The sequence below is a fragment of the Salvelinus sp. IW2-2015 genome, linkage group LG13 (assembly GCF_002910315.2).
Source record: "Salvelinus sp. IW2-2015 linkage group LG13, ASM291031v2, whole genome shotgun sequence".
In the NCBI taxonomy this organism is placed as follows: domain Eukaryota; kingdom Metazoa; phylum Chordata; class Actinopteri; order Salmoniformes; family Salmonidae; genus Salvelinus; species Salvelinus sp. IW2-2015.
Window position 1 is genome coordinate 40,106,706 of NC_036853.1, and position 25,209 is coordinate 40,131,914.

Sequence of the window (25,209 nt, forward strand, 5' to 3'; positions counted from 1 at the left end):
CCTGCATTAAAGTCCCTGGCTACTAGGAGCGCCGCCTCTGCGTGTGCGTTTTCTTGTTTGCTTATGGTGGAATATAGCTCATTCAATGCTGTCTTAGTGCCMGCCTCAGTCTGTGGTGGTATGAAAACTCTCTAGGTAGATAGTGTGGTCTACAGCTTATCATGAGATACTCTACCTCAGGCGAGTAATATGTCGAGACTTCTTTAGATATCGTGCACCAGCTGTTATTTACAGAAATACATAGTCTGCCGCCCCTTGTCTTACCAGATGCCGCTGTCCTATCCTGCCGGTACAGCGTATAACCAGCCAGCTGTATGTTGATAGTGTCGTCGTTCAGCCACGACTCCATGAAGCATAAGATATTACAGTTTTGAATGTCCCGTTGGTAGTTTAATCTTCCGTGTAGGTCATCAATTTTATTCTCCAAAGACTGCACGTTTGCTAGCAGAATGGAAGGAAGAGGGGGATTATTCGATTGCCTACGAATTCTCAAAAGGCAGCTCACCCTCTGGCCCCTTTTTCTATGCATCCTCTTCACGCAAACTCACTGGGATCTGGGCCTGTTCCTGAGAAAGCAGTATATAATTCATATCGGGCTCATCAGACTTGTTAAAGGAAAAAAAGGATTCTGCCAGTTCGTGGTGAGTAATTGCAGTCCTGATGTCCAGAAGTTATTTTCGGTCATAAGAGACAGTAGCAGCAACATTATGTACAAAATAAGTTACAAACAATGCAAATAAACAAACAAACAAAACAATCGGTTASGGACACATAAAACGTCAACTTTCTTCTCCGGCGCCATTTGAATAGGGCTTTAAAGACACTTAAATACATGGATATTACACAATGCATACACAATAAAAACATTTAAGTTGAAATCACAAGTGCAATGCATGACAATATRTAGATTTAGGAGACTCAAGAGTTTTGTTGATTTAAGGGCTGTATCCAAACCGTATCACAGAAGTTCAGCTTTATAGCGTGATTGTAATGTGAAGGCTATGCCCCCGCTTTGGCAAAGACTGCATTCAAGGTAAACGCTTCAAGTTACCTTAACATTTCTAGTGCACGGTCTGTAAAGCTTCAGCGATACAGCTTGAATAGTGTGCTAATTTGCATACATATGTTGCCAGCAGCAGATTTATTTCCTTATTCATTTTTTGTGAGGCACATGTGCAGAACGTTATACGGAGGTTTAGAAAACGCGTCTCGATGGGCCATAAAATATTATTTGATAAAATGCTGTCTGGAGTATTCACATCGTGTTCATATGATATGTCAATGTGGAAGCAGAGGAGGACRAAGAGCAGGGCGAGTGATGCAGTAGAAATCCGTCCTGTAGGTTTATCAGTATAAACATCACAATGGTTTTAGACTGGAGTGTAATATACAGTATATACCTCAATCCTGTGTGTGTTTTTGTGTGTTCACAGAAAACAGTGGCGCGGTTGGCAATATGAAGATCAAAATGAATGTCGACGTGGAAAAGAGTGATGACAGTGATGAAGGCAGCAACGACTATGTCAATACTAAAGGTATGGCACACATTGAATAGAATATWACTTTTTAGGGGTGTTCCTGATTAATCAGGAATCTCTGCTTTTTTGACAGTTGTAATAACCCATGGAACTCTTTACTCTTTAGTAGCTCTTTAAAATGGTTTACTTTATTACTAACCTGGATTGTCATCCAAATCAAATTTWGTTCACATACACATGGTTAGCAGATGTTATTGTGAGTGTAGTGAAATGCTTGTGCTTTTAGTGCCGACAGTGCAGTAATATCTAACAAGTAATATCTAACAATTCCACAACAGATATCTAATACACACAAATCTAAGTAAAGGAATGGAATAAGAATATATAGATATATGGATGAGCAATGACAGAGCGACATAGGCTAAGATGCAATAGATATATAGAATACAGTATTATACATATGAAATATGTAAACATTTTTAAAGTGACTAGTGTTCCATTTATTAAGTGGCCAATGATTTCAAGTCTGTATGTAGGCAGCATCCTTTCTGTGCTAGTGATGGCTGTTTAACAGTCTGATGGCTTGAGATAAAAGCTGTTTTTCAGTATAATGCAGTTGATTTGCGATGATGACACAAACATATATATTAAGCAGGACAATCATAGGAGCCTTAAAATCCAATTCTAATCCAAAAGTATTGTGAATTGCATTCGTAAGCAACATGTAAATAGAGACATTTTTTGCTGGGGCTCCCAAGTGGCGCAGCGGTCTAAAGCACTGCATCTTAGTGCTAAAGGCGTCACTACAGACCCTGGTTCGATTACAGCACTCCATTGAATAGCAGGCTAAGTTACTGGTTGCTTTGCAGTTAGTCACTGATTCCTTCCAATGACTCATTGTTGAATTTGCGATTTCCAACTTGTAATCTCCAACGTGCAATCTTTATGGCCGATGAGCACCGATGAGTTTTATCTATAATTTCTCTCATTATTTCTCTACATATAAAAAGGACTTGCCAGTAGATTGTCGACTTGATTCATGATGATGACTGCTAGCTAAACTTTGAAAGTAAGATGTTGACATGATCAGTCCAATCAAGAGCTGATGATGGCAATTTGCATATACTCCAGAATGTTATGAAGAGTGATCAGATGAATTGCAATTAATTGCAAAGTCCCTCTTTGCCATGCAAATGAGTTGAATCCCCAAAAACATTTCCACTGCATTTCAGCCTGCCACAAAAGGACCAGCTGACATCATGTCAGTGATTCTCTCGTTAACACAGGGATTGGATGTGAGTGTTGAACGAGGACAAGAGCTGGAGATCACTCTGTCATGTTGATTGAGTTCGAATAACAGACTGGAAGTTCTCAAAAGAGGGTGGTGCTTGGAATCATATGTTCCTCTGTCAATCATGGTTACCTGCAAGGAAACACGTGCTCATCGTGCTTTTCGTATACGCATTTGCTTTTGCACAAAAAGGGCTTCACAGGCAAGGATATTGCTGCCAGTAAGATTGCACCTAAATCAACATTAATCAGATCATCAAGGAAAGCAGTTCAATTGTTGTGAAGAAGGCTTCAGAGCGCCCAAAGAAGTCCAGCAAGCGCCAGGACCGTCTCCTAAAGTTGATTTCATGCGGGATCGGGCACCGGGATCGGGGCACCCACAGTACAGAGCTTGCTCAGGAATGGCAGCAGGCAGGTGTGAGTGCATCTGCACGCACAGTGAGGTTGAAGACTTTTGGGAGGATGGCCCAAGTGTCAAGAAGGGCAAAGAAGCCACTTCTCTCCAGGAAAAACATCAGGGACAAGATTGATATTCTGCAAAAGGTACAGGGATTGGACTGCTGAGGACTGGGTAAAGTAATTTTCTCTGATGAATCCCCTTTCTGATTGTTTGGGGCATCCGGAAAAAAGCTTGTCCGGAGACAGGGCAGGCAAGAGATCATGTTGAGCGCTACTCTCGTGTGTCATGCCACAGTAAAGATCCTGAGACCATTCATGTGTGGGGGTGCTTTCTCAGCCAAGGGAGTGGGCACACTCACAATTTTGCCTAAGAACACAGAAATGAATAAAAGAATGGTCCCAAACACATCTCGAGAGCAACTTCTCTCAAACCACCCAGGAAACAGTTTGGAACGAACATGCCTTTTCCAGCATGGATGAAGCACCTTGCAATAAGGCAAAAGTGATAAAACTAAGTGGCTCGGGGAACAAAACATCAAATATTTTTGGTCCATGGCCAGGAAACTCCCCAGACCTTAATTCACATTGAGAACTTCCTCAAGAAGCGTGGTGGACAAACAAAAACCCACAAATTCTGACAAACTCCAAGCACTTGATTATCAAGGACATGGCAGGAATAGTCAGGATGTGGCCCAGAAAAGTCAATTGACAGCATGCCAGGTTGGATTGCAGAGGTCTTGAAAAAGAAGGGTCAACACTGCAAATATTGACTCTTTGCATCAACTTCATGTAATTGTCAATAAAAACCTTCGACACTTATGAAATGCTTGTAATTATACTTCAGTATTCCATAGTAACATCTGACAAAAATATCTAAAGACACTGAAGCAGCAAACTTTGTGGAAATTAATATTTGTGTCATTCTCAAAACTTTTGGCCACGACTGTATACCTCAATCCTGTGTGTGTTTTGTGTTCACAGAAAACAATAGCGCGGAGGTCAATATCAATGTCGACGTGGGAAAGAGTGATGACAGTGATGAAGGCAGCAACGACTATGTCAATACTAAAGGTATGGCCCACGTTGGCAGTTGTAATAACCCATGTAACTCTTTTATGCCTTGGAAGGAGTGAGGGAGTAGCTCTTTWTAAACTGTTCACTTTATTACTATCCCAGATCGTCATCCCTGTGTTTTGAGGGGATATTAGTTTTAACAGATGCTGCACCTAGTTTGGGTAAGAACATAMATTTAATAATAAATTGCCAAATAAGTCTGGTAATTAATTAAACGTCTGCATAGGTTACAGTTCATGGTTCTTATTAATATGCATTAATATTTAGACTTTCTCCGAACTGATGGCCATTAGGTCATTGTTAGGCTATCCCTAGACATTTGAGATATCTTCACGCCTAGCAGAGCCTCCAGACTTCTGTCATAAAGGGATCGATTTTGAATGAGGGGAAAAAAAGAATTACAGGGGCAGTCTGTTAAAACTAATCCTCTCCAAATCGTCAACAGGAAACACTGAAATTCTGGGGTAATAATTATATAAYTGACGTTCTATAGTAATACCAGTCCCTTGCGAATAGGGCTTTTGTGACATCTTGTGGTWAAAATATTTTGAGTTTTTTTATTGATATTCAAATAACACTTAAATACATGGATATTACAATATAAACAATAAAAAGATAGAAATGCATGATAATACAGTGCCTTCGGAAAGTATTCAGACCCCTTGACTTTTTCYCCATTTTGTTACGATTTTTCCTCAATCTAAACACAATACCCCATAATGACAAAGCAAAAACAGTTTATTTTTATTTTTTTAACTGTCGCTTTTTTTAAAGTATTCAGAGGCTGTACTCAGTACTTTTTTGAAGCACCTTTGGCAGCTATTATAGCATCAAGTCTTCGTGGGTATGACGCATTGATGTATTTGTATGATGTATTTGGGGACTTTCTCCCATTGTTCTCTACAGATACTCTGCACAGCTATTTTCAGATATCTCCAGAGATGTTAGATCAGGTTGAAGTCCGGGCTCTGGTTGGGCCACTCAAGGACATTCAAAGACTTGTCCCGAAGCCACTCCTGCGTTGTCTTGACTGTGTGCTGAGGGTCGTTGTCCTGTTGGAAAGTAAATCTTCGCCCCAGTCTGAGGTCTTGAGTGCTCTGGAGAAGGTTTTCATCAAGGGTCTCTGTACTTTGCTCCATTCATTTTTCCCTAGATCTTGACCAGTCTCCCAGTCCCTGGCGCTGAAAAATATCCCCATAGCAGATGCTTCACACTACAGATGTTGTCTGGTTTCCTCCAGATGTATGCTTGGCATTCAAGCAAAGAGTATCTTGGTTTTCAACATTCTGATAACCCTTAGGAACTCATTATGCCTTGGGAGGACTAGTAGTAGGCTCATTATTAAACTGATATGCTCCAAATCTTTAGCGTGCCTTTTGCAAAACTCCAAGCAGGCTTCGTGCCTTTTACTGAGTAGTGCTTCCATCGCCACTCTACCATAAAGCCTGATTGGTGGATGCTGCAAGATGATGTCCTTCTGGAAGTCTCCCATCTCCACAGAGAACCTGAGCTCTTCAGAATGCCAGCAGTTCTTGGCACCTCCCTGACCAAGGCCCTTCCCCGATTGCTCAGTTTGCCGGCAGCCAGCTCGCAAGGTCTTGTGGTTCCAAACTTCTTCCATTAGAATGATGAAGGTCACTGTGTTCCTGGGGACCTTCAATGCTGCAGAATTTTTTTGGTACCCTTCCCCAGATCTGTGCCTCGACACAATCCTGTCTCGGAGCTCTACGGACAATTCCTTCGACCTCATAGCTTAGTTTTTGCTCTGACATGCACTGTCAACKGTGGGACATTATATAAACAGGTGTGCCTTTCCAAATCATGTCCAATCAATTGAATGTACCACAGGTGGACTCCAATCAAGTTGTAGAAACATCTCAAGGATGAAAACGGGATGCACCTGACCTCAATTTTGAGTCTCATAGCAAAGGGTTTGAATACTTATGTAAATAAGGTATTTTATTTTATTTTTTTTATATATAAATTTGCAAACATTTCTACAACCCTGTTATTGCTTTGTCATTATGGGGTATTGTTTAGATTGATGAGGAATTTCTATTTTATTTCATCCATTTCAGAATGAGGCTGTAACGTAACAATGTGAAACAAGGGAAGGGTTCTGAATTCTTCTGAATGCACTGTATATACCTCAAGCCTGTGTTTGCGTGTTCACAGAAAACAGTGGCGCAGAGGGCAATATGAATGTCGATGTGGAAAAGAGTGATGACAGTGATGACGAAGGCAACGACTATGTCAATACTAAAGGTATGGCCCACATTGRCACATTGAATAGAATATAACTTTTCAGGGATGTGATTTTTCCTGATTAATCAGGAATCCCTGCTTTTTCAACAGTCGTGATAACCCTTGGAACTCTTTATGCCTTGGGAGAGGACTAAGGTAGTAGCTCATTATAAACTGATTACTTSATTACTAACCGGGAGCATGGTGTAACAGGCAGGCAGTCGCAGCTGCACTCAACGTGTGTATTGGGGTGCATTCCAATACTCTAATAATGATACCAATAGGTACTCAAGTGCTACACAACCTGGTAATGTGTATGTGTAATCAAGTTAATAATACATTCCTCCCCCCTTAGGATTTAAATATTACATCTTCACAAATAAACCATTTTTTAACGATATCGAACATAAGACATTCCCTAAGCTCTTATTGCTAACGGAATAAAGGCCAGCATCCCGGAGTCACCTCTTCACTGTTGACGTTGAAACTGGTGTTTTGCGGGTACTATTTAATGAAGCTGCCAGTTGGGCACTTGTGAGGCATCTGTTTCTCAAACTAAACACTCTAATGTACTTGTTCCTCTTCCTCAGTTGTACACCGGGGCTCCCACTCTTTCTATTCTGTTAGAGCCAGAGGGAAGTAGTACACAGCGTGTACGAGATCTTCAGTTTCGTGCCAATTCTCCGTGGAATAGCCATTCATTTCTCAGACAAGACCTAGACTGACAAGTCAGAAGAAAGTTATTTGTTTCTGGCCATTTTGAGCCTGTAATCGAACCACAAATGCTGATTCTCCAGATACTCAACTAGTCTAAAGAAGGCCAGTTTTATTGCTTCTTATTCAGAACAACAGTTTTCAGCTGTGCTAACATAATGCAAAGGTTTTCTATGATCAATTAGCCTTTTAAAATTATAACTTGGATTAGCTAATACAACGTGCTATTGGAACACAGTAGTGATGGTTGCTGATAATGGGGCCTCGGTACGCCTATGTAGATTATTCCATAAAAATTGCCATTTCCAGCTACAATAGTCATTTTACAACATTAGCATTTTACACTGCATTTCTGATTAATTTGTTATTTTAATGGACAAAAATGTGCTTTTCAAAAACAAGGACATTTATAAGTGAGACACAAACTTTTGAACGGTAGTGTATGATACTCACTTATCTAAACAAGTCTGTCAGTGTAAACATAAACATGACATTTCACATATTCACATTCTTTTTCACATGCTTGGGTACTAAGTATTTAACTCTTCATTTATTTTTCAAACTGTGAGTCTTTTAGTTGTCTTTAAAAACAATTCATCACTTTTTTTTTCTCTTCCCTTATTCAGAGTTCAAAGTCCTTAAAGCAGATTGGAAACTTTGTGCCTCTGTGCACAACGTACACTTGGGGTAGTGTCCTATCTCAACGGTGGAAAGCCACCAGCTGTTTCTGAGCCGGGCTCAGAGTATTTTGACTCAAACTGGATTCTCCTCTTGTTGAACTGTTTCCTCTGTTATGGTCTGTGGAATGTGCACCACAGAAAACATTGGATAGCTTGACGAACAGCCTGTTCTCTGCCATCACAACTGGTAACTCACTTGTCAGTTCCATCCCGTCTGTCAAGAATCTGATCGACATGTTGCTGCGAACCAATTTACATCTGAGTCTATGAATCCAGGAATCCTTTCCCATGACTGAAATTTCAGATAAGGACAGGGTCCCACTCTCCAAAATGTGCAGCCTTGGCATGTTTGTCAATGGTTCTTTTTCTGTATTCTGTTTGCGTTCAACTTTCTTTTCAGGTCTGGATAGAACTAGGTCCAGTGTGGAGCGTAGTCATACGACCTAATACATTCCAGCAGTGTGAAAGTCCTGTTGTGGATTGAGATGTTATTCTGTAGCTGAACAGAACACTTGCAACTTTTGTTGCTATGCTCCCTTCTGCACTTTTCTTAATTTCTTCGAGTGTCTGTACTGCGCGTTCCACCAGTACATTTGAAGACTGATGATATGGAGCAGATGTCACAGGCACAATATTGTTGTTTTCTGTACTGAACAGGTTGCATTGTCGCTCACCACCATCTCCGGTATCCCTTGGTTACTAAAGCTCTGTTGTAGTCGTGAATGAAGCAGAACTAACCGGATACACATCCATCCATTTTTAATGTGCATCAATGATTATCAGKAATATTTTCCSCATGAATGGCCCTGTGTAATCTATGTGCAATCTTCTCCAATGTTTCTCTGGAAACTCCCAAGGGTGGAGTGGCGCTGGTGCCTTTCTRTGTTYCTGACATGTTACATGTCTTGACTAGATTGTCTATCACCTGATCTAGTTTTGGCCACCACAAGTAACTCCTAACCAACGCTTTCATACGTGTGACTCTGATGTAGCTGCTGTAGGATAGCCTGGCTGTGGAAAAAGAACTTGTGCTCCCCACAAAACACAACCATCCTGTACACTCAACTCTGTTTACCTGACACTGTTTGCTGTGAATTCAGTCCCTTCTATTTGTTGTGGCCATCCCCTTACTACATATTCTCTAACTCTAGACAGTACTGTATCTTTACTTGTCCAGGATCTCACTTGCTCTGCAGTCACGAGTGCTGTGTCTACGAAAATCAGCACTGTCCTCTTGAGCTGTTATGGTGGGCGTGTAAGACTGCTCAAGGCATCTGCATTCCCATGGTACTTTCCTAATAAAGCTCAAAAGCAATCACTTTTGCATGTAAAAACACAGAATCCTACGTCAATTTGTTTTGAGCCAACTTCGCCGTGGGACTTGAACGGGGGCACCTGGCTCATGCCGGGAGGCAGCCCGGTTCCAAAACGAATGCAATCAACTGGTGAAAAACACGCCTACACAAGCGCACGGGAGAGATTAATCGAACACCCTCACTGTAGCTAAATCTAACCCTTTTCCTAACCTTAGTCTCCTAACCTGCCACGTTAATTATCCTAACCTGTTATGTAAACAAATCATCTGTGTCCAGAAACCATCAGTTTCATAACACCAGAACTGACCAATTGCCGTTTCCTGATATCAGGGAACACCCACATCAAGAGCCAACCCGAGTTGCGGTCTGCAATTACACCATATTCTTTCAAATGCCGCATCTCCTGTGAAGTAGTAATGTCCCTCTTCCACCCCCGTGTGGCGTCACATAGGCCTATAGGTTATGTCCCAATGACACCTTATTCCCTATATAGTGCACTACTTTTGACAAGAGCCCTATGGACACTAGTCAAAAGTAGATAGGGTGCCATTTGGGACACAACCTTATTCTCTGCTCATATTTGATAGAAMCTGACCTATCCTCCCCATAGCCATTACTGTATGTTGTCCTGATCACATCCCTACTTTTCTCAGATAGAGTTCAGTGTGTCAAATCGGAGGGCCTGTTGTCCGGACCTCTGGCAGTCTCTATGGGGGTGCCACAGGGTTCAATTCTCGGGCCGACTCTTTTCTCTGTATATATCAATGATATTGCTCTTGCTGCGGGTGATTCTCTGATCCACTTCTACGCAGACGACACCATTCTGTATACTTCTGGCCCTTCTTTGGACACTGTGTTAACAAACCTCCAGACAAGCTTCAATGCCATACAACACTCCTTCCGTGGCCTCCAACTGCTCTTAAATGCAAGTAAAACTAAATGCATGCTCTTCAACCGATCGCTGCCCGCACCTGCCCGCCCGTCTAGCATCACTACTCTGGGYGGTTCTGACWAAAAATATGTGGACAACTACAAATACCTAGGTGTCTGGTTAGACTGTAAACTCTCCTTGCAGACTCACATTAAGCATCTCCAATTCAAAATGTAAATCTAGAATTGGCTTCCTATTTCGTAACAAAGCATCCTTCACTCATGCTGCCAAACATACCCTCGTAAAACTGACTATCCTACCGCTCCTCGACTTCGGCGATGTCACTTACAAAATAGCCTCCAACACTCTACTCAGCAAATTGGATGTTGTCTATCACAGTGCCATTAGTTTTGTCACCAAAGCCCCATATACTACCCACCACTGCGGCATGTATGCTCTCGTTGGCTGGCCCTCGCTTCATATTCTTCGCCAAACCCACTGGCTTCAGGTCATCTAAGTCTTTGCTCGGCAAAGCCCAGCCTTCTCAGCTCACTGGTCACCATARCAGCACACACCCGTAGCACGCGCTCCAGCAGGAAAATTTCACTGGTCACCCCCAAAGCCAACACTTCCTTTGGCCGCCTTTCCTTCCAGTTCTCTGCTGCCAATGACTGGAACGAATTGGAAAAATCACTGAAGCTGGAGACTCATATCTCCCTCACTAACTTTAAGCATCGGCTATCAGAGCAGCTTACAGATCATTGCATCTGTAAATAGCCCACCCAACTACCTCATCCCCCATATTGTTACTTATTTATTTTTGCTTCTTTGCATCCCAGTATTTCTACTTGCACATCTATCACTCCAGTGTTTTTAATTGTTAAATTGTAATTATTTCACCACTACGGCCTATTTATTACTTCATTTGCACACACTGTATAATGACTGTACGTTTGTTTATTCCATGTGTAACTGTGTTGTTTGTGTCGCACTGCTTTGCTTTATCTTGGCCAGGTCGCAGTTGTAAATGAGAACTTGTTCTCAACTGGCCTACCTGGTTAAATAAAGGTGAAATAAATAAAATACAGYAAGGCATTGTTGGCAGAATAGATGCATCCATCTATTCTTGTCTATCAACAATGACAAGCCACTGGGGTCTGACAACTTGGATGGAAAATTACTGAGGATAATAGGATGTTATTGCCACTCCTATTTGCTTAAATTTTCAATTTAAGCCTATTAGAAAGTGTGTGCCTGGAGGGAAGCAACAGTTATCCCCCTACCTAAGGATAGTAAAGCCCCCTTTACTGGATCAAACAACTGACCCAATCAGCCCGTTACCAACACTTTGTAAACTTTTGGAAAAAATKGTTTGACCAGATACAATGCTATTTCACAGTAAACAAATTGACAACAGACTTTCAGCATGCTTATAGGAAGGACATTCAACAAGCACAGCACTTACACAAATGACTGATTGGCTGAGAGAAATTGATGATAAAAAGATTGGGGGCTGTTTTGTTTGGCTTTTGACATTATCGATCATAGTCTGCTGGAAAAACGTGTTATGGCTTTACACAACCCCTGCTATATTGTGGATAAAGAGTTACCTGTCTAACAGAACACAGAGGGTGTTCTTTAATGGAAGCCTCACTAACAAAATCCAGGTAGAATCAGGAATTCCCCAGGGCAGCTGGCTAGACCCCTTTACTAACGGCATGAGTAAAGCCAGTGTGTCTATGTATGAGGAAGACTCAACCGTATACACGTCAGCTACCACAGCGACTTAAATGACTGCAACACTTAACAAAGAGCTGCAGTTAGTTTCAGAATGGGTGGCAAGGAAAAGGGTTGTCCTAAATATTTCAAAAACGAAAAGCATTGTATTTTGGTACAAATCATTCACTAAACCTCAACTAAATCTTGTAATGAATGTGGTAATTGAGCAAGTTGAGGAGAATAAACTGCTTGGAGTAACCCTAGATTGTAAACCGTCATGGTCAAAACATATTCATACAACAGTAGCTAGGATGGGGATAAGTCTGTCCATAATAAAGCGCTGCTCTGCATTCTTAACAGCACCAATCAACAAGGCAGGTCCTACAGGCCCTAGTTTTGTCGCATCTGGACTACTGTTCGGTCATGTGGTCAGGTGCCACAAAGAGGGCCTTAGCAAAATTGCAATTGGCTCAGAACAAGGCAGCACAGCTGGCCCTTGGATGTATACAGAGCGAACAAAAAATATGCATATCAATCTCTCCTGGCTCAAGGTGGAGGAGAGATTGACGTCATCAMTACTATTTGTGAGAGGTGTTGACATGTAGAATACACTGAGCTGTTTGAACTACTGGCACACAGCTCGGACACCCATGSATACYCCACAAGACATGCCACCAGGTCTTTTCACAGTCCCCAAGTCCAGAACAGACTATGGGAGGCGCACAGTACTACATGGAACTCTATTCCACAGTAAAATGACATTTTAAAAAACGGATACAAATACACCTTTTGGAACAGCAGGGCCTGTGAAGCAACAAACAGACACACAAATACATGAATAATATTCACCAATACATTTCTTGGTAGTCCAAAATATATTGCTATCAGGTTGTAAATCACAGCTGGCCAGGTACATTGTTTGCTGCCTCCACCCATTCCGGATTCATCTTCAATTACTAAATATTTGGAACAAAAACGGACAACTGTAACTAAGGCTTGGAATGTTAATACAATCAAGCTAGCAATGATCACAAGTCAGTCATAATGTGGTTAATAGGTTTGCGCACGTGTCAAACACATGGGCCCGCAGACCGAATAGGACTCACAAGCAAGTATAAATGAGTCAACGATTGTCATTTACTTCATGAAATTACAGCTTGATGCACTCACAACAGATCAACTTCAWTTGCGCTGCTTTCATGTGCCCTGTTTACAGCGCACAGTGGAGGGAGTGTACAGACACATGCCACAAGCCAGGCTACTAAAATGTTGCAGTCTGGCTTCGGTATTTAAAGCTTTATGGTTAACTAAAAAACAAAACCTGCAATAAATGATTATATGTATCCACACGTCACTTATGTTGAGAAATACAATTATTTGTTTTCATGTGACATTTGACTTGTATACAGTATGTGTAATACGTATGCTCATATGTGACCAGTAGTATTCATGTTACCTTAAATGACACATAGTATTCACATTTTTATTAAATATGTTCTTTGTCACAATACATGTTATGGGAGCATTATTCAGTGATACTTGTCATGGTAATAAAACAGAACGAACAAACACAAAACACTAAACTTAATCCTATTAATCGCTTATGTGTTTTTTTTTTTTTTTGCTTATCAATTCAGCCATTTTACCGTTAATTCGTTTCACGCGGGAAGTGCTTCATGATAGCAACATAAGATAAAGAGCACATGGGGGTTGGGGTCATTAAATTACATAAAAAATAAACTTTGTATAAAGCTTTTCAGATTCAGTTTAAGAAATCCTTGACCAATAATGCCCAATTTGCAATGATACAAGCATTTCGCTACATCTGCATGCAACCACCAAAATTTGAATGGTGCTGCCCATGCGTACACATACCATAATGAGACGGCCAACGCTGCGATCTCTATACGATAACGAGACAGAGAATGAGGATATTCTCTTTTTTTAAATGAATATCAAATTAAAACCATTTTTAAAATTGAGTATACTACAATACATTGAGTGCAACATGCTGCATTCAACCGCACTGGTGATCCATGCAGTTTTTAAAGAATGGAATTTTGACGTTAAATACTTTTTCATTAGGGTCGCAGCGTATTATGCACATCTGCAAGCATAGCAGCAAAGGCTGGACACATATTTCCCTGTTTTTAATAGGATGCGTATAGCATTTTAACATGTGTACGTAAGTGGGCATTATAAACGGCCCATTCAGTTGTCAAAACGTGGGTTTGGCCAAGCAGCCTACTATTCCCCATCGTTYATCAGTACGATTTTGACGGCCAACTATCTGAAAAAGTTTGAGGGTTTATCTGTTCTTTCGTTAGGATTTTGGCTAATCTCACTATGGCTAGCATTAGTTGTTAAAGTGCATAGGCAACTGAGGGAGAGAGCCTACCTTTTCATGGTTGTTTCATCAATAGGACTGTGAAGTTCCCAAATGTAAGAGGACTCCCGTAGTATTTGCAAAAATCCATTCAGGGGGCTTTTGGCAAATGCGTTCTAATTATCTAAAAATGCGTTCTAATTATCTAAAGGCACACTGTTGCTATGGCCTGTAGTCACACAGTCGTTTAAAGAGAATGATGGCAGGTCTGTGTGGCAAATTAATTATTTGCATATAGGCCTACTGTAGCTCTGATTGGCTTTGGTGCACCGGTCTGCATAGACTCTGGTCCTGGACAGGACAGCTGTTTAATTAAATTGTCCAAACAAGGCCGCTTTCCCACTCTATATTGCTTTACAATTTTCACAAATGCCTTACTATCATTCAAACATTCTATGAATTTGTGAAAATGACCACAAGTGCTCAGAATTTTCCCAACAAAAATCAAATTCCTGGGGGTGTATACAGATTTTAATAAGATTTCGTTTCGCTAAAACAGTGTTCCATTTAACTGCTAAACCATCTAATAACCTAGCAGGTGGGTGATATTCTGAAACTCAGCTCTACATCAAAGTTGGTACTAACTTGTATTTTCTTCTCTTAGATATGTGAAGCCTCCCCATCATGTAGCAGATTCTGACGGGGAGGGAATTGAGTCGATCGACTACTGGATTTATTATGTGTGCAACCAAGTTTCAAAGGGAAGACTACACAGCGTAACTAACATCTACATAGGGGTTCTGCAATATGRACAAGAGCACTGTGCAACTCACTGCTGTGGCTGATGAAACATTTCAAAAGACCTTAACCTCATCCACCAGCCRCCTCCGAACTATGCAGTAATAATTAAGGCCTAGGGAGTTTTATTGTATGGTGAAGGGCAAATGTCTTCGAACACATCTCTTGGTGCCCCAGCTGCTTGAGTGTGAGCTACCAGCTATAACCATAAATATTTTTAAGCTCTTTCCTGACTATTGAAGAGAAAGGATGACAGTGGGGAAAGAGGTGGTGTCGAAGGGCAGTAGGCCACGGCATTGTTTTCAATGTATGGATTTTCTGACGACTCCTGAGAATGTTCGTTCTAGTTTACTCATTTYCTCTTAGCTGTATTTCTTTTTACTGTGGATTCAAATCTGTTTTGAAAAAATAAAAGTTGTCACAATATAGGAAATGCTTTGCCATAATCTATAGCCCTATTTGGACAGGATGCGTTTTACTGGGGGAGCTCAGTTAATGTAATGTGCACCAGCACAAATCACCACATCCGTAATTTGTCCCGTCCAAATCTGCCATTTAGTCTTTTTTTAAATTATCCCATCCAAGGTTTTTTGGCAAACTCTCAGGTCCTCTGATAACTTATCCYGTCATCCCTGTGTTGAGGGATATTAGAGTAACAGGTGCTGCACCCAGTTTGGGAAAGAACATKAACAAATCGATGCTTAAAAATATGCTTTGATGAATGAACTTTTGTCACATCAACTTAGTGCCATAGTTCTTTTAAAATATGAAGTGGACAATATTTTGCCAATATGTTTGTTAATTGCCTTTCTATAAACTGAAAGCCATTAAGTCAATATTAGGCTATCCCGAGACGTGAAATATCTTCATGCCTAGAAAAGCCTCCAGGCTTCCATCATATTTGAATGAGGAAGAAAAAATAATTAGGGGCAGTTTGGAAAAACGGACAAGCTGGAGTAATAATTACATAGCCGATGTTCTATAGTAATACTAGTCCTGTGCGAATAGRGCTTATGAACCATTGTGTGATGTTTTCTGAATGAATTGAAGCCGATATGGGTGGCATATAGTTTACTATTAAAGATTAGTGGTTCAAAATCAGTATAATGATCATTCACAAATGCTCGTTTGTTATATATACACAATCTAAATTAACAAGATTCCTTCTCAATAATTTCGCCCTTGCACAGAAAATAAGAGTTCTGGCGGCATTTGAGGTTGAGTAAACTTTATTTTTATGATTTTTTTCATTTTTTGTATTTTAAGTTTATTTATTAATGGTTACCTGTAAAAGGAGAAAGGGAAGTAGGTTGGGGTTAAAAGTTAGCAAGTTTCATTGTGATAAGTCCTGTGAGACGATGCTTTCGCCATGTCAATCCTCTCAACTTAAAAATGGAACCAGCTAGTGAGGACAACTCAGTCTTTCTAGGCTTTCATAAAAACAAAACCTATTTTTTCTCTCTGTMCTTAACCAAGAAGCAGAATGGGAGCCTTTGACAAGCCCTCTTCTCTCTCGCTCTCTTTGACTAAGAACTCTGGCTTAAAAAACAGGAGGGGAAAAAAGTTGCTTATTTTGTGGGCGAGAGGAGAGTGAAGTGTGGCGGCAGTGGTTCCAGAGGGGGGGCTTCAGTTCTCAGACTAGTTTAGCCAATCAGCGAACAACTTGATTGTGTTCCTCAATGGGATTGCGTCAGTCATAAGACTCAGGGAGGGACTGGGGGCATCAGCTCCCTGTCCTCAGCTCCCCTCTTCTATCCTCTGTCTCCTGCTTCTTCTGTGGTCCTCTAGGTGTAGGTAGGGGTGTCAGTTTCCAGGGGGGTGGAAGGAGAGCTGCTGGGTGGGGTGAGCCTGCACTTGTACAGCTAGAACACAGAACAACAGTCACTGAAGAAGATCTGGAAATGTAAAGCTAATTTCTATTGGAGATGTTTAGCTCTATGACTTGAAGTTACTTACCCTGTGGATGTTGGATGTAGTAGTGTTGGTGTGCCCCCTGCTGGGGGGGAGGGCCGTGCTGCTGGGCTGAGCCTGGGCCTTGCTGTGGGGGTGGGGCATAGTGCAGCATCATCTGGGGCGGGCCGTGGCCTCCTGGGTGGTGGGGGCCAGACATACCTTGGGCAACATGGGCCTGGAGCGAGAGGGGGCAAGATGGTGTCATCCCTTTCTAACAACCATATTTAAAATTCAAGACTAGTGGTCTACAGACTTACGGCGATGGAAAGATTCAGAGCGCAAAATGGGTGGCTCTTTGTAGAACGTAGTCCTACCTTCGTTACTAGGGACTTTTTGGCGCAGCTCAATCGTACTACAAAGAGTTAATTGTGGGGGCAGTGTTAAGAGCTCTGCTAACTGAAAGGCCTGACTAAGATCATGACATGTCAGAAGTGCTTCAACATCAAATATAAGAAAGAATTTCACAGAATATAATTTTCTTTGAGCTGTCAGTTTAGAGGTGTTGTGTAGGCAATGACGCTGTTGCTTGGTTCCTTGATAAAACATTTTATTTAACTAGGCAAGTCAGTTAATAACAAAATCTTATTTACAATGACTGTTCCTTGATCTGATCTACATAGGCTATGCAAAGTAGTGTTTTGCATTGATAACCAACTAATCTCAGCGACTGTTTAAACAAAACATTGTTGCCTTATTAGAATCCCCACAAACGTGTATTTTGTTGAGAAGTAATAACTGATTCCAGGCCATTTTGAAACCGTAAAAACAGCTAGTAGCCATGTGCCTTTTCTCCTGATATGGGAGAAAATACATTAAAGCAGCATATCAAATTGAGATGTTGTAGGTTACTGGCAAGTATAACAATATTTACCAGGGCATACTATATTTAAATATGATTATTTCACAAGGAGATGTGGTAAGCTAAAAGGCTAGCTAGTTTGCTATRTTTTTAGCCAGGTTAAAGCCAGCTAGTTACGACTAGCAAGGGAAGATTAACGTAACTCTTTTCACCACAAATKAGAAGACTTGTGAATCGGAGTCTAGGAAACACGGACTGGCGAGGGCATAATGTTACCAGCTGGTGTCCACTGCTGCTGGTAATCTAMCCACGCATGTAGATCAACAGCGTGAAACTTGTATTGGCCTTACGCAATTGAAACAAAAATACCGACTTGTGCTACATCCTGATATTGTCACATTGTTTGACTTAGTATCGCTGTTTGCTTAGATCTGTTACTCTCTCCTCTCTCTGGAGAGTTGAATGTATGTGGGCTGTGGGTCTTGAGTAGTCTGGTGTTTACCTGTGTGAGCTGTCCCAGGCCGGGGTAGTGTTGGGCCATGGGCTGGTGGGTGGGCAGGCTGTAGCCCTGCATGGGGTAAGAGGCCTGGGGAGAGCTGTGGCCAGGGGGCATGTTAGGGGGTGTGGGCGCTGGCAGGGGCCCAGAGTGGTACATGGACTGGGGCTGGGGGCCTCCCTGGCCCGACTGAAGAGAGGAAGGGAAGTATGTTAGGAAATTACACTCGTGATACACAACAATGAGACAAACACTATATTCACACACACACATTATCGTAAATTAATTAAAAGGTCAAATCAGTGTTTCGTAATCCTGGTCCTGTGGACCCAAAGGGGTACACATTTTTGCCCTAGCACAAGACCGCTGATTCAAATTATCGACTAATCGCCATTTTTTTATTAATACTTTTAGCTGATCCCTTACTAAGGTCAATACATTTCTGAATATTATTGAATTCTGTTTTAATGCCTGGATTCTATGAGAGCCCTAATTATATTTGGACCAGAATGAGGCTCTCCACTACCTATTGCTGCAGCGAAGATTCACCATCTTCATCTAATGTTTTCATAATGTATCTGCAGATAATCGCCGAAGATCCTAGGCCTACCAGTAGCCCATGCAAATTAAGGAGCCAAATGAACCGATGCGATAGTATACACTGACTGACGAGTCAGTCACTGTCGGGCAATCCTCGACATCCTACGAAATATTTTGTTTTACTTGTCCAGATGCGATACCATGTACATATAACCATGTTGCATGATTTATGAATGGCAAAGGGATAAATATCGACTTTAGTCAGTTCGACACCTTTTATAAACTAGTCAACACTTGCTGGTCAGTTGTCAATCAAAGCACAGTAACGTTATGCTAAATAGCCCATGCRACGCGACGCTGCGTGGCTGGCTATGTGAAACGCTAACGAAAATAAATTAAATGTGCAAGAAAACAATTAGTCTAAGTGGATTTCGACTCATCGTTACMACTTACATTACATGGGACGAGCAAATCCACATTCATCTGGCGCTCTCCCTCCTCCGTGTAAAGACATTTAAATGCAACCAACCCCAGGTGGGACAGACCGCAGACGGTTTACCCATCAGCGCTCGCTTTGATTGACAGGCGCCTATCCTATCAGAGSGTTCGACGGACTAGCGAATTGAAACTTTCACATGACAAGTAGCCTAGTTAATTAATGAAGTGGAAAAAGTAGAGGGTTGAAAATGAGTCGGACCGACTGATTAGCCGGTGCTAATGGTAAAACACTGAATTAGGGGCTTCAAGCTGGTAAAACGGCTTCCAGTGATTTAAAATAATAAATATTCCAAGTATAAATACAGTAAAGTACACACATATATATATATTGAGCAAAATAGTGTTTTTTAAATGGCAAACTTCAAGGAGTTGGTCTGATAGGAATTTGTGATGTCATCGGCCTCCCACATTGCTTGTGGAGCAATAGAGAACAAAAGCAGAAAGCACACCCTGCCACTTTGGGCCATGTCATGAGCTGGATCACCTATTGAGATGTGCCTTGTGTTAAGTAAATCAGATGTTAAGGTGAAAAGGAGTGTTTGTTACTTGAAAAGTAATAAATTACATATCCATTGCATTTAACACAAGTGACACGTTACTTTACAATATTACTGTGTGGAAAGCCACATTACTTTTCATGAAAACAAATTATCAGCATTTGTTTGACTGAGGGAGCAAGGCGCTTTCTACCAAAAATATAAGCAACTAATTAATTTCAATAATAACATTTTCTCAAAATAATTGTCACGTGTTTAATCTAAAAGTTACAATTCAAATAATGCAAGAGCACCAGCCTCTGCCATATGGACACAGACAGATACACTGTGATCCATTGGCGGCTAAAGAATTAATATAAGCAACTAATTAATTTCAATAATAACATTTTCTCAAAATAATTGTCACGTGTTTAATCTAAAAGTTACAATTCAAATAATGCAAGAGCACCAGCCTCTGCCATATGGACACAGACAGATACACTGTGATCCATTGGCGGCTAAAGAATTAAAGGAATTCAGGTTGGCCTGTAGACTATAACGTTCATCTGCAACTAAGTAAAATACATAGGCCTAAAGCCGACAAATAAAAACAAGATAGACCGCACGTACATGACCCATAAAGATTTATAAAGGGCACACGTTCCACTAGATGGGAAACCCCTCTTTGGGCTTTGCTATCACAGAAGCGATCAATAGCAAAGATCAGAGGTGCGCCCTCTACACATTTCTGTGGACAGCAGCAGTCATGACATTTTTCTAAAACAGCCTTTCTCTGCTCGCTCAAGAACTAAATGAGGGAACAAGTCAAGATCGGATCATGGACACGTGCCCGATTCTGCAAGTAACACTTTTTATTATTTTTTACAAATTAACTTCAATAATATTACCTAATTTGAAAAAGTAACGTAAACAGACTACTCATAAAAGCCATCTGATTATATAACAAGTTACTTTAAACGCACAACTCCCAACAATGCTGGAGTGCCACTTATTACAGGCTCCTCACATAAAACACGCAAAATCACTACACCAGTACGTGAATCACTCCCCCACACACACAGCCTGGCGGTTACAGCGTTGGGCCAGTAAGCGAAAGATTGCTGGTTTGAATACCGGAGCCGACGAAGTGAGCAAAGAAGCCGTACTACGTACTACTGAACCAGTATTTTTTTTTTTTACTGCACCTGTTTTTTTTTTTACTGCACCTGTCCAGTGTTTGTGACAAAACAAACATGCATGCACACACACACACACACAGTTGGGCTGGTTGGTTTACCTGTCCGTGCCCAGGGCTGGGGGCAGTGTGCTGGGGAGGGGGCTGGCTCCCAGTAGGGGTGCTGGATGGCTGGGGAGGGTGCATGGAGCTAGAATGGTGGGAGAACTGCTGGGAGGCTAAGAGACAGATGGAAGACTAACTTGAACCTCAAGTATGTGGATTCAAACATCATTTACAAACCAAAGAACCATGAACAATGGCAATCTTAGWAGAAATTAAATGTATTAATGGGACTGTCTAAGCAGGACCATGTCCTGCACACAACTAAAATGAAGTCTTGCCGAGTGTACTTTTAAACTGAAACGGTGCGTTATCTTACCATACATGGCCTGTTGTGGTCCCGGGGGACCCTCTGTCTGTCCAGGGTACTGAGGGCCCAGAGCCTGGGGGTGGCCCGCCTGAGTCAGCATCCTGGCCCCACCCTGCAGCATGGAGTACACCGGCTAGCACGGGGGGGAASAGAGCAAGCAAGAAAGAGAACGAGCAAATAAAGAACAAAAGGGGAGGAAGAACGAAAGAGAAGAGGAAGAAAAAGAGTGAGAAAAGGGAATATAAGAACATCTAATGACATGAACAAAATAAACAATTTTTTCCCTGTGCAAGTCAGGCTTCTATTGAAACAAAACCTCCATCCACAACACACATTGTGGACTGGTTAGCATTAGCAACATCAGCGTGGTAGTTAACTACCTGTCCGGGGTAGTGGGGCATGCCCTGGATGACCTGACTGTACTGCAGGTAGGCCTGGGGGTAGGGGGAGGCCACCAGGGGAGGGCCTGCTGCAGACGCTGCAGCCTGGAGCATCTGGGGCTGAGAAGAGCCGTGGTGGTCCGGACGAGGTCCTACCACCTGGCCTGGGGGGGGAGAGGGTTATTAACATACTGATCATAACTTTAGTCTATAGTTCTTTACTTCTTGATTTCAAATGTTCCAGAGTTGCTAAATTAAAAAGAGCATTACATTGAATAGAGAGAGAAAGGTTATGACAGTGTTGCGACCAACCCATTGATTAGGCAACAGAATGGTGCAAGTACCTTTAGATCTGGGATACTTCCCCTGCTGGACTGTAGACATGGTGTACTGATACATCTGAGGAGCCTGGGAAACAAATGACAGTTAGACCCCGAACCTYAAATGTATACACACCATTTGTTTTTCAACACCCCAGACACACTAATGCTTATTTTTCACAGAGTCACACGCACAGCCTCAGTCCTAGTCATACCTGCACAGAGTGTCCCTGTATCTGTACGGGGGAGAGGTAGGACAGGTAGGGGGTGCTGTAGATGGCCTGTTGTCCCGGGGGGGGCTGGAGCACCACGGAGGGGCTGGGAGGAAAGTGGCCGGCGGGGGGTGGGGGCGGGGGACGGCTTCACCTGGGGAGGAGAGAAACTCGCACAGTTTAGGTGGTTTGGTGAGATAATGTAGTAAGCGTGTGTCTTAGCTGAACAAAATCACACAGTTACATTTGGTGTATGTGTCCGAACATATAATTTGACCACCACCCAGGAACAATGGGATCTAATCCAGAAGCTGACCCAAAACACACGGCGCCCGCAGAAGGGGCAACGGAGCGGCCTCCTGGTCAGACTCCAATAGACGTGCACATCGTTCCACGCTCCAGACATACTACTCGCCAATGTCAGTCTCTGAAACAAAGGTAGACGAATCGAGGAAGGGTTGCCTTCCAGAGAGACAGAGAATGTTACAATTTCTGTTTCACGGAAAACATGGCTCTGATCGGAGCGGATATGTTGTGGAATCGGTCCAGCCACTGGGGCTTACATCCATGCATCGAGCCTACAGAGAAACACCCCTACTGGGAAGAGCGGGGGTGTATGCTTCATGATTAATAACGTCATACAGGAACCTCAAAGTCCTTCTGCTCACCCGACCTAGAATTCCTCAATCAATCAAATGCTGGCCATATTACTTTCCAAGAGCATTCTCATCAGTTATCGTCACAGCTGTTTCCCCTCAAGCAGACACCAATATGGCCCCCAAGGAACTTCACTGGACTCTATGTAAACTGGAAACCAGATATCCTGATGCTGCATTTATTGTAGCTGGGGATTTTAACAAAGCAAATTTGAGAACAAGGCTACCTAAAATTCTATCAGCATATTGATTGCACTACGCGCGGGGGGTAATACACTAGACCACTGCTACTTTAACTTCCGCGATGCATACTCCCTCTCACGTCAAATCTGACAACGATGCCATCTTGCTCCTACCGTCTTATAGGCAGAAACCCAAACAGGACGTACCAGTGACTAGAACCATTCAACGCTGGTCTGACCAATCGGAATCCACGCTTCAAGATTGTTTTGATCACATGGACTGGGATATGTTCCGGTCAGCCTCAGAACAACATCGATCTATACGCTGACTCGGTGAGTGAGTTTATAAAGAAGTGCATTGGAGATGTACCCACTGACTATTTAAACGTACCCTAACCAGAAATKTTGGATGGATGGCRGCATTTGTGCAAAACTGAAAGCAATAACCACCGCATTTAACCATGGAAAGAGGTCTGGGAATATGGCTGAATATAAACAGTGTAGTTATTCCCTCCGCAAGGCAATCAAACAAGCGAAATGCCAGAACAGGGACAAAGTGGAGTCGCAATTCAACAGCTCAGACACGAGACGAATGTGGCAGGGTCTACAGGAAATCACAGAACACAAAAAGAAAACCAGCCACATCACGGACACCGACGTCACGCTTCCAGACAAACTAAACACCTTCTTTGCCCGCTTTGAGGATAATACAGTGCCACCGTCGCGGCCCGCTAACAAGAACTGCGCCCCCCCACCTCCCTCTCCGTGGCTGACGTGAGTCAAACATTTAAAACGTGTTAACGCTCACAAGGCTGGTGGCACCAGACGGCATCCCTAGCCGCGTCCTCAGAACATGCGCAGACCAGATGGCTGGTGTGTTTACGGACATATTCAATCGCTCCCTATACCGGTCTGATGGCCACCCTTGTTCCTGTACCCAAGAAGGSAAAGACAACTGAAATAAATGACTACCGCCMCRTAGCACTCACTTCTGTCWTCATGARGTGCTTTGAGAGACTATTCAAGGATCATATCACCTCCAMCTTACCGGCCACCCTAGACCCACTTCAGTATGCATACTGCCCAAACAGGTCCACAGACGATGCAATCGCCATCACACTGCCCTATCCCATCTGGACAAGAGGAATACCTATGTAAGAATGCTGTTCATTGACTACAGCTCAGCATTCAACACCATAGTACCCTCCAAGCTCATCATCAAGCTGGAGGCCCTGAGCCTCAACCCCGCCCTGTGCAGTTGGGTCCTGGACTTTGACGGCCCCATGTGGTGAAGGTAGGAAACAACATCTCCACTTTGCTGACCCTCAACACTGGGGCCCCACAAGGGTGCGTGCTCAGCCCTCTCCAGGTGATTACTGAATTGCATGGCCTCTAAAGCACTATTTAAAAGTGGTCCCAATACCAATAAGGGAGGATCTGCGTGTACCTAACAACATGTTCGTTCTGTCGCGAAACGGGGGAAAGTCCGTTTAGAAATCTTCTGTCCTAGTTAATTAAGCAAGTTATCACCCAGTAGCGCTTGGATTAAATTTCAAATATCCTTCTCCCATGTGGAAATTCTGTAAGAGTAATAATAGCCAATACTAGGCTAGTTTAACAAAAGGAAGTTTGAAATGGGGTCAATTTTAGATAAAATTTGATACAACGTGCGCATTGGTGCTAGTTTTAACGAATAGGGCCTACAATGTTTTTTCAGGTCAGATTTACTCGAGGCAATGGCTTACGAACCCAGTGTATCCATACAGGTTCACAGTCGGCAGATTCAAACCGAGGTAGTGTGAGCTACGTTACAACCCTAGTATATATAAGAATGTGTGGGACCAATCTTGTTAGGTATTATTGCTAGGTCTGGGTGATATATCATGAAATACCGGGTATGGATTTTTACAATACCGTATTATAACATATGTTGATGCAAGTGCTAAGTTAAGTGCAGCCCCATGCTCAGGTGGGCAAGGTAGGTTGCCCATGTTAGGATGGATGTAATGGAAAGGGATTTGAAAGAATTCATCTCATCTCGCTCTCCTTCTGTGTGTTTTTTTTTTAGTCAGGTGAAGAGTCTACGCTGAACCCCACACGCAAAGAGTTCGTCTTCAAGGCACCCATGACCCTGGTCTGTCACACACACACAACCACACTCCACACCACACCACACCACAC

The 25,209-nt window shown here is 42.4% G+C and overlaps 2 protein-coding genes across 2 annotated transcripts in view; one reads left to right on the plus strand and one right to left on the minus strand.

Annotated features, from left to right (window-relative positions):
* LOC111971453 (uncharacterized) overlaps positions 1-16,010 on the plus strand; it is a 30,872-nt gene extending 14,862 nt beyond the window's left edge. The window contains exons 10-13 of the mRNA XM_023998234.2: positions 1,434-1,535; positions 4,149-4,238; positions 6,417-6,506; positions 14,776-16,010. Of these exons, the coding sequence (XP_023854002.1) occupies positions 1,434-1,535; positions 4,149-4,238; positions 6,417-6,506; positions 14,776-14,783 (290 nt within the window). The 3' untranslated portion in view covers positions 14,784-16,010. The remainder of the gene's footprint in view (positions 1-1,433; positions 1,536-4,148; positions 4,239-6,416; positions 6,507-14,775) is intronic.
* A 110-nt stretch (positions 16,011-16,120) lies between these two features.
* The window catches only part of LOC111971252 (ataxin-2-like protein), a 42,952-nt gene continuing 33,863 nt past the window's right edge, over positions 16,121-25,209 (minus strand). The window contains 10 exon segments of the mRNA XM_070446268.1: positions 16,121-16,771; positions 16,866-17,037; positions 18,164-18,346; positions 20,969-21,084; positions 21,288-21,411; positions 21,659-21,822; positions 22,003-22,066; positions 22,194-22,304; positions 22,306-22,360; positions 23,702-23,715. Of these exon segments, the coding sequence (XP_070302369.1) occupies positions 16,713-16,771; positions 16,866-17,037; positions 18,164-18,346; positions 20,969-21,084; positions 21,288-21,411; positions 21,659-21,822; positions 22,003-22,066; positions 22,194-22,304; positions 22,306-22,360; positions 23,702-23,715 (1,062 nt within the window). The 3' untranslated portion in view covers positions 16,121-16,712.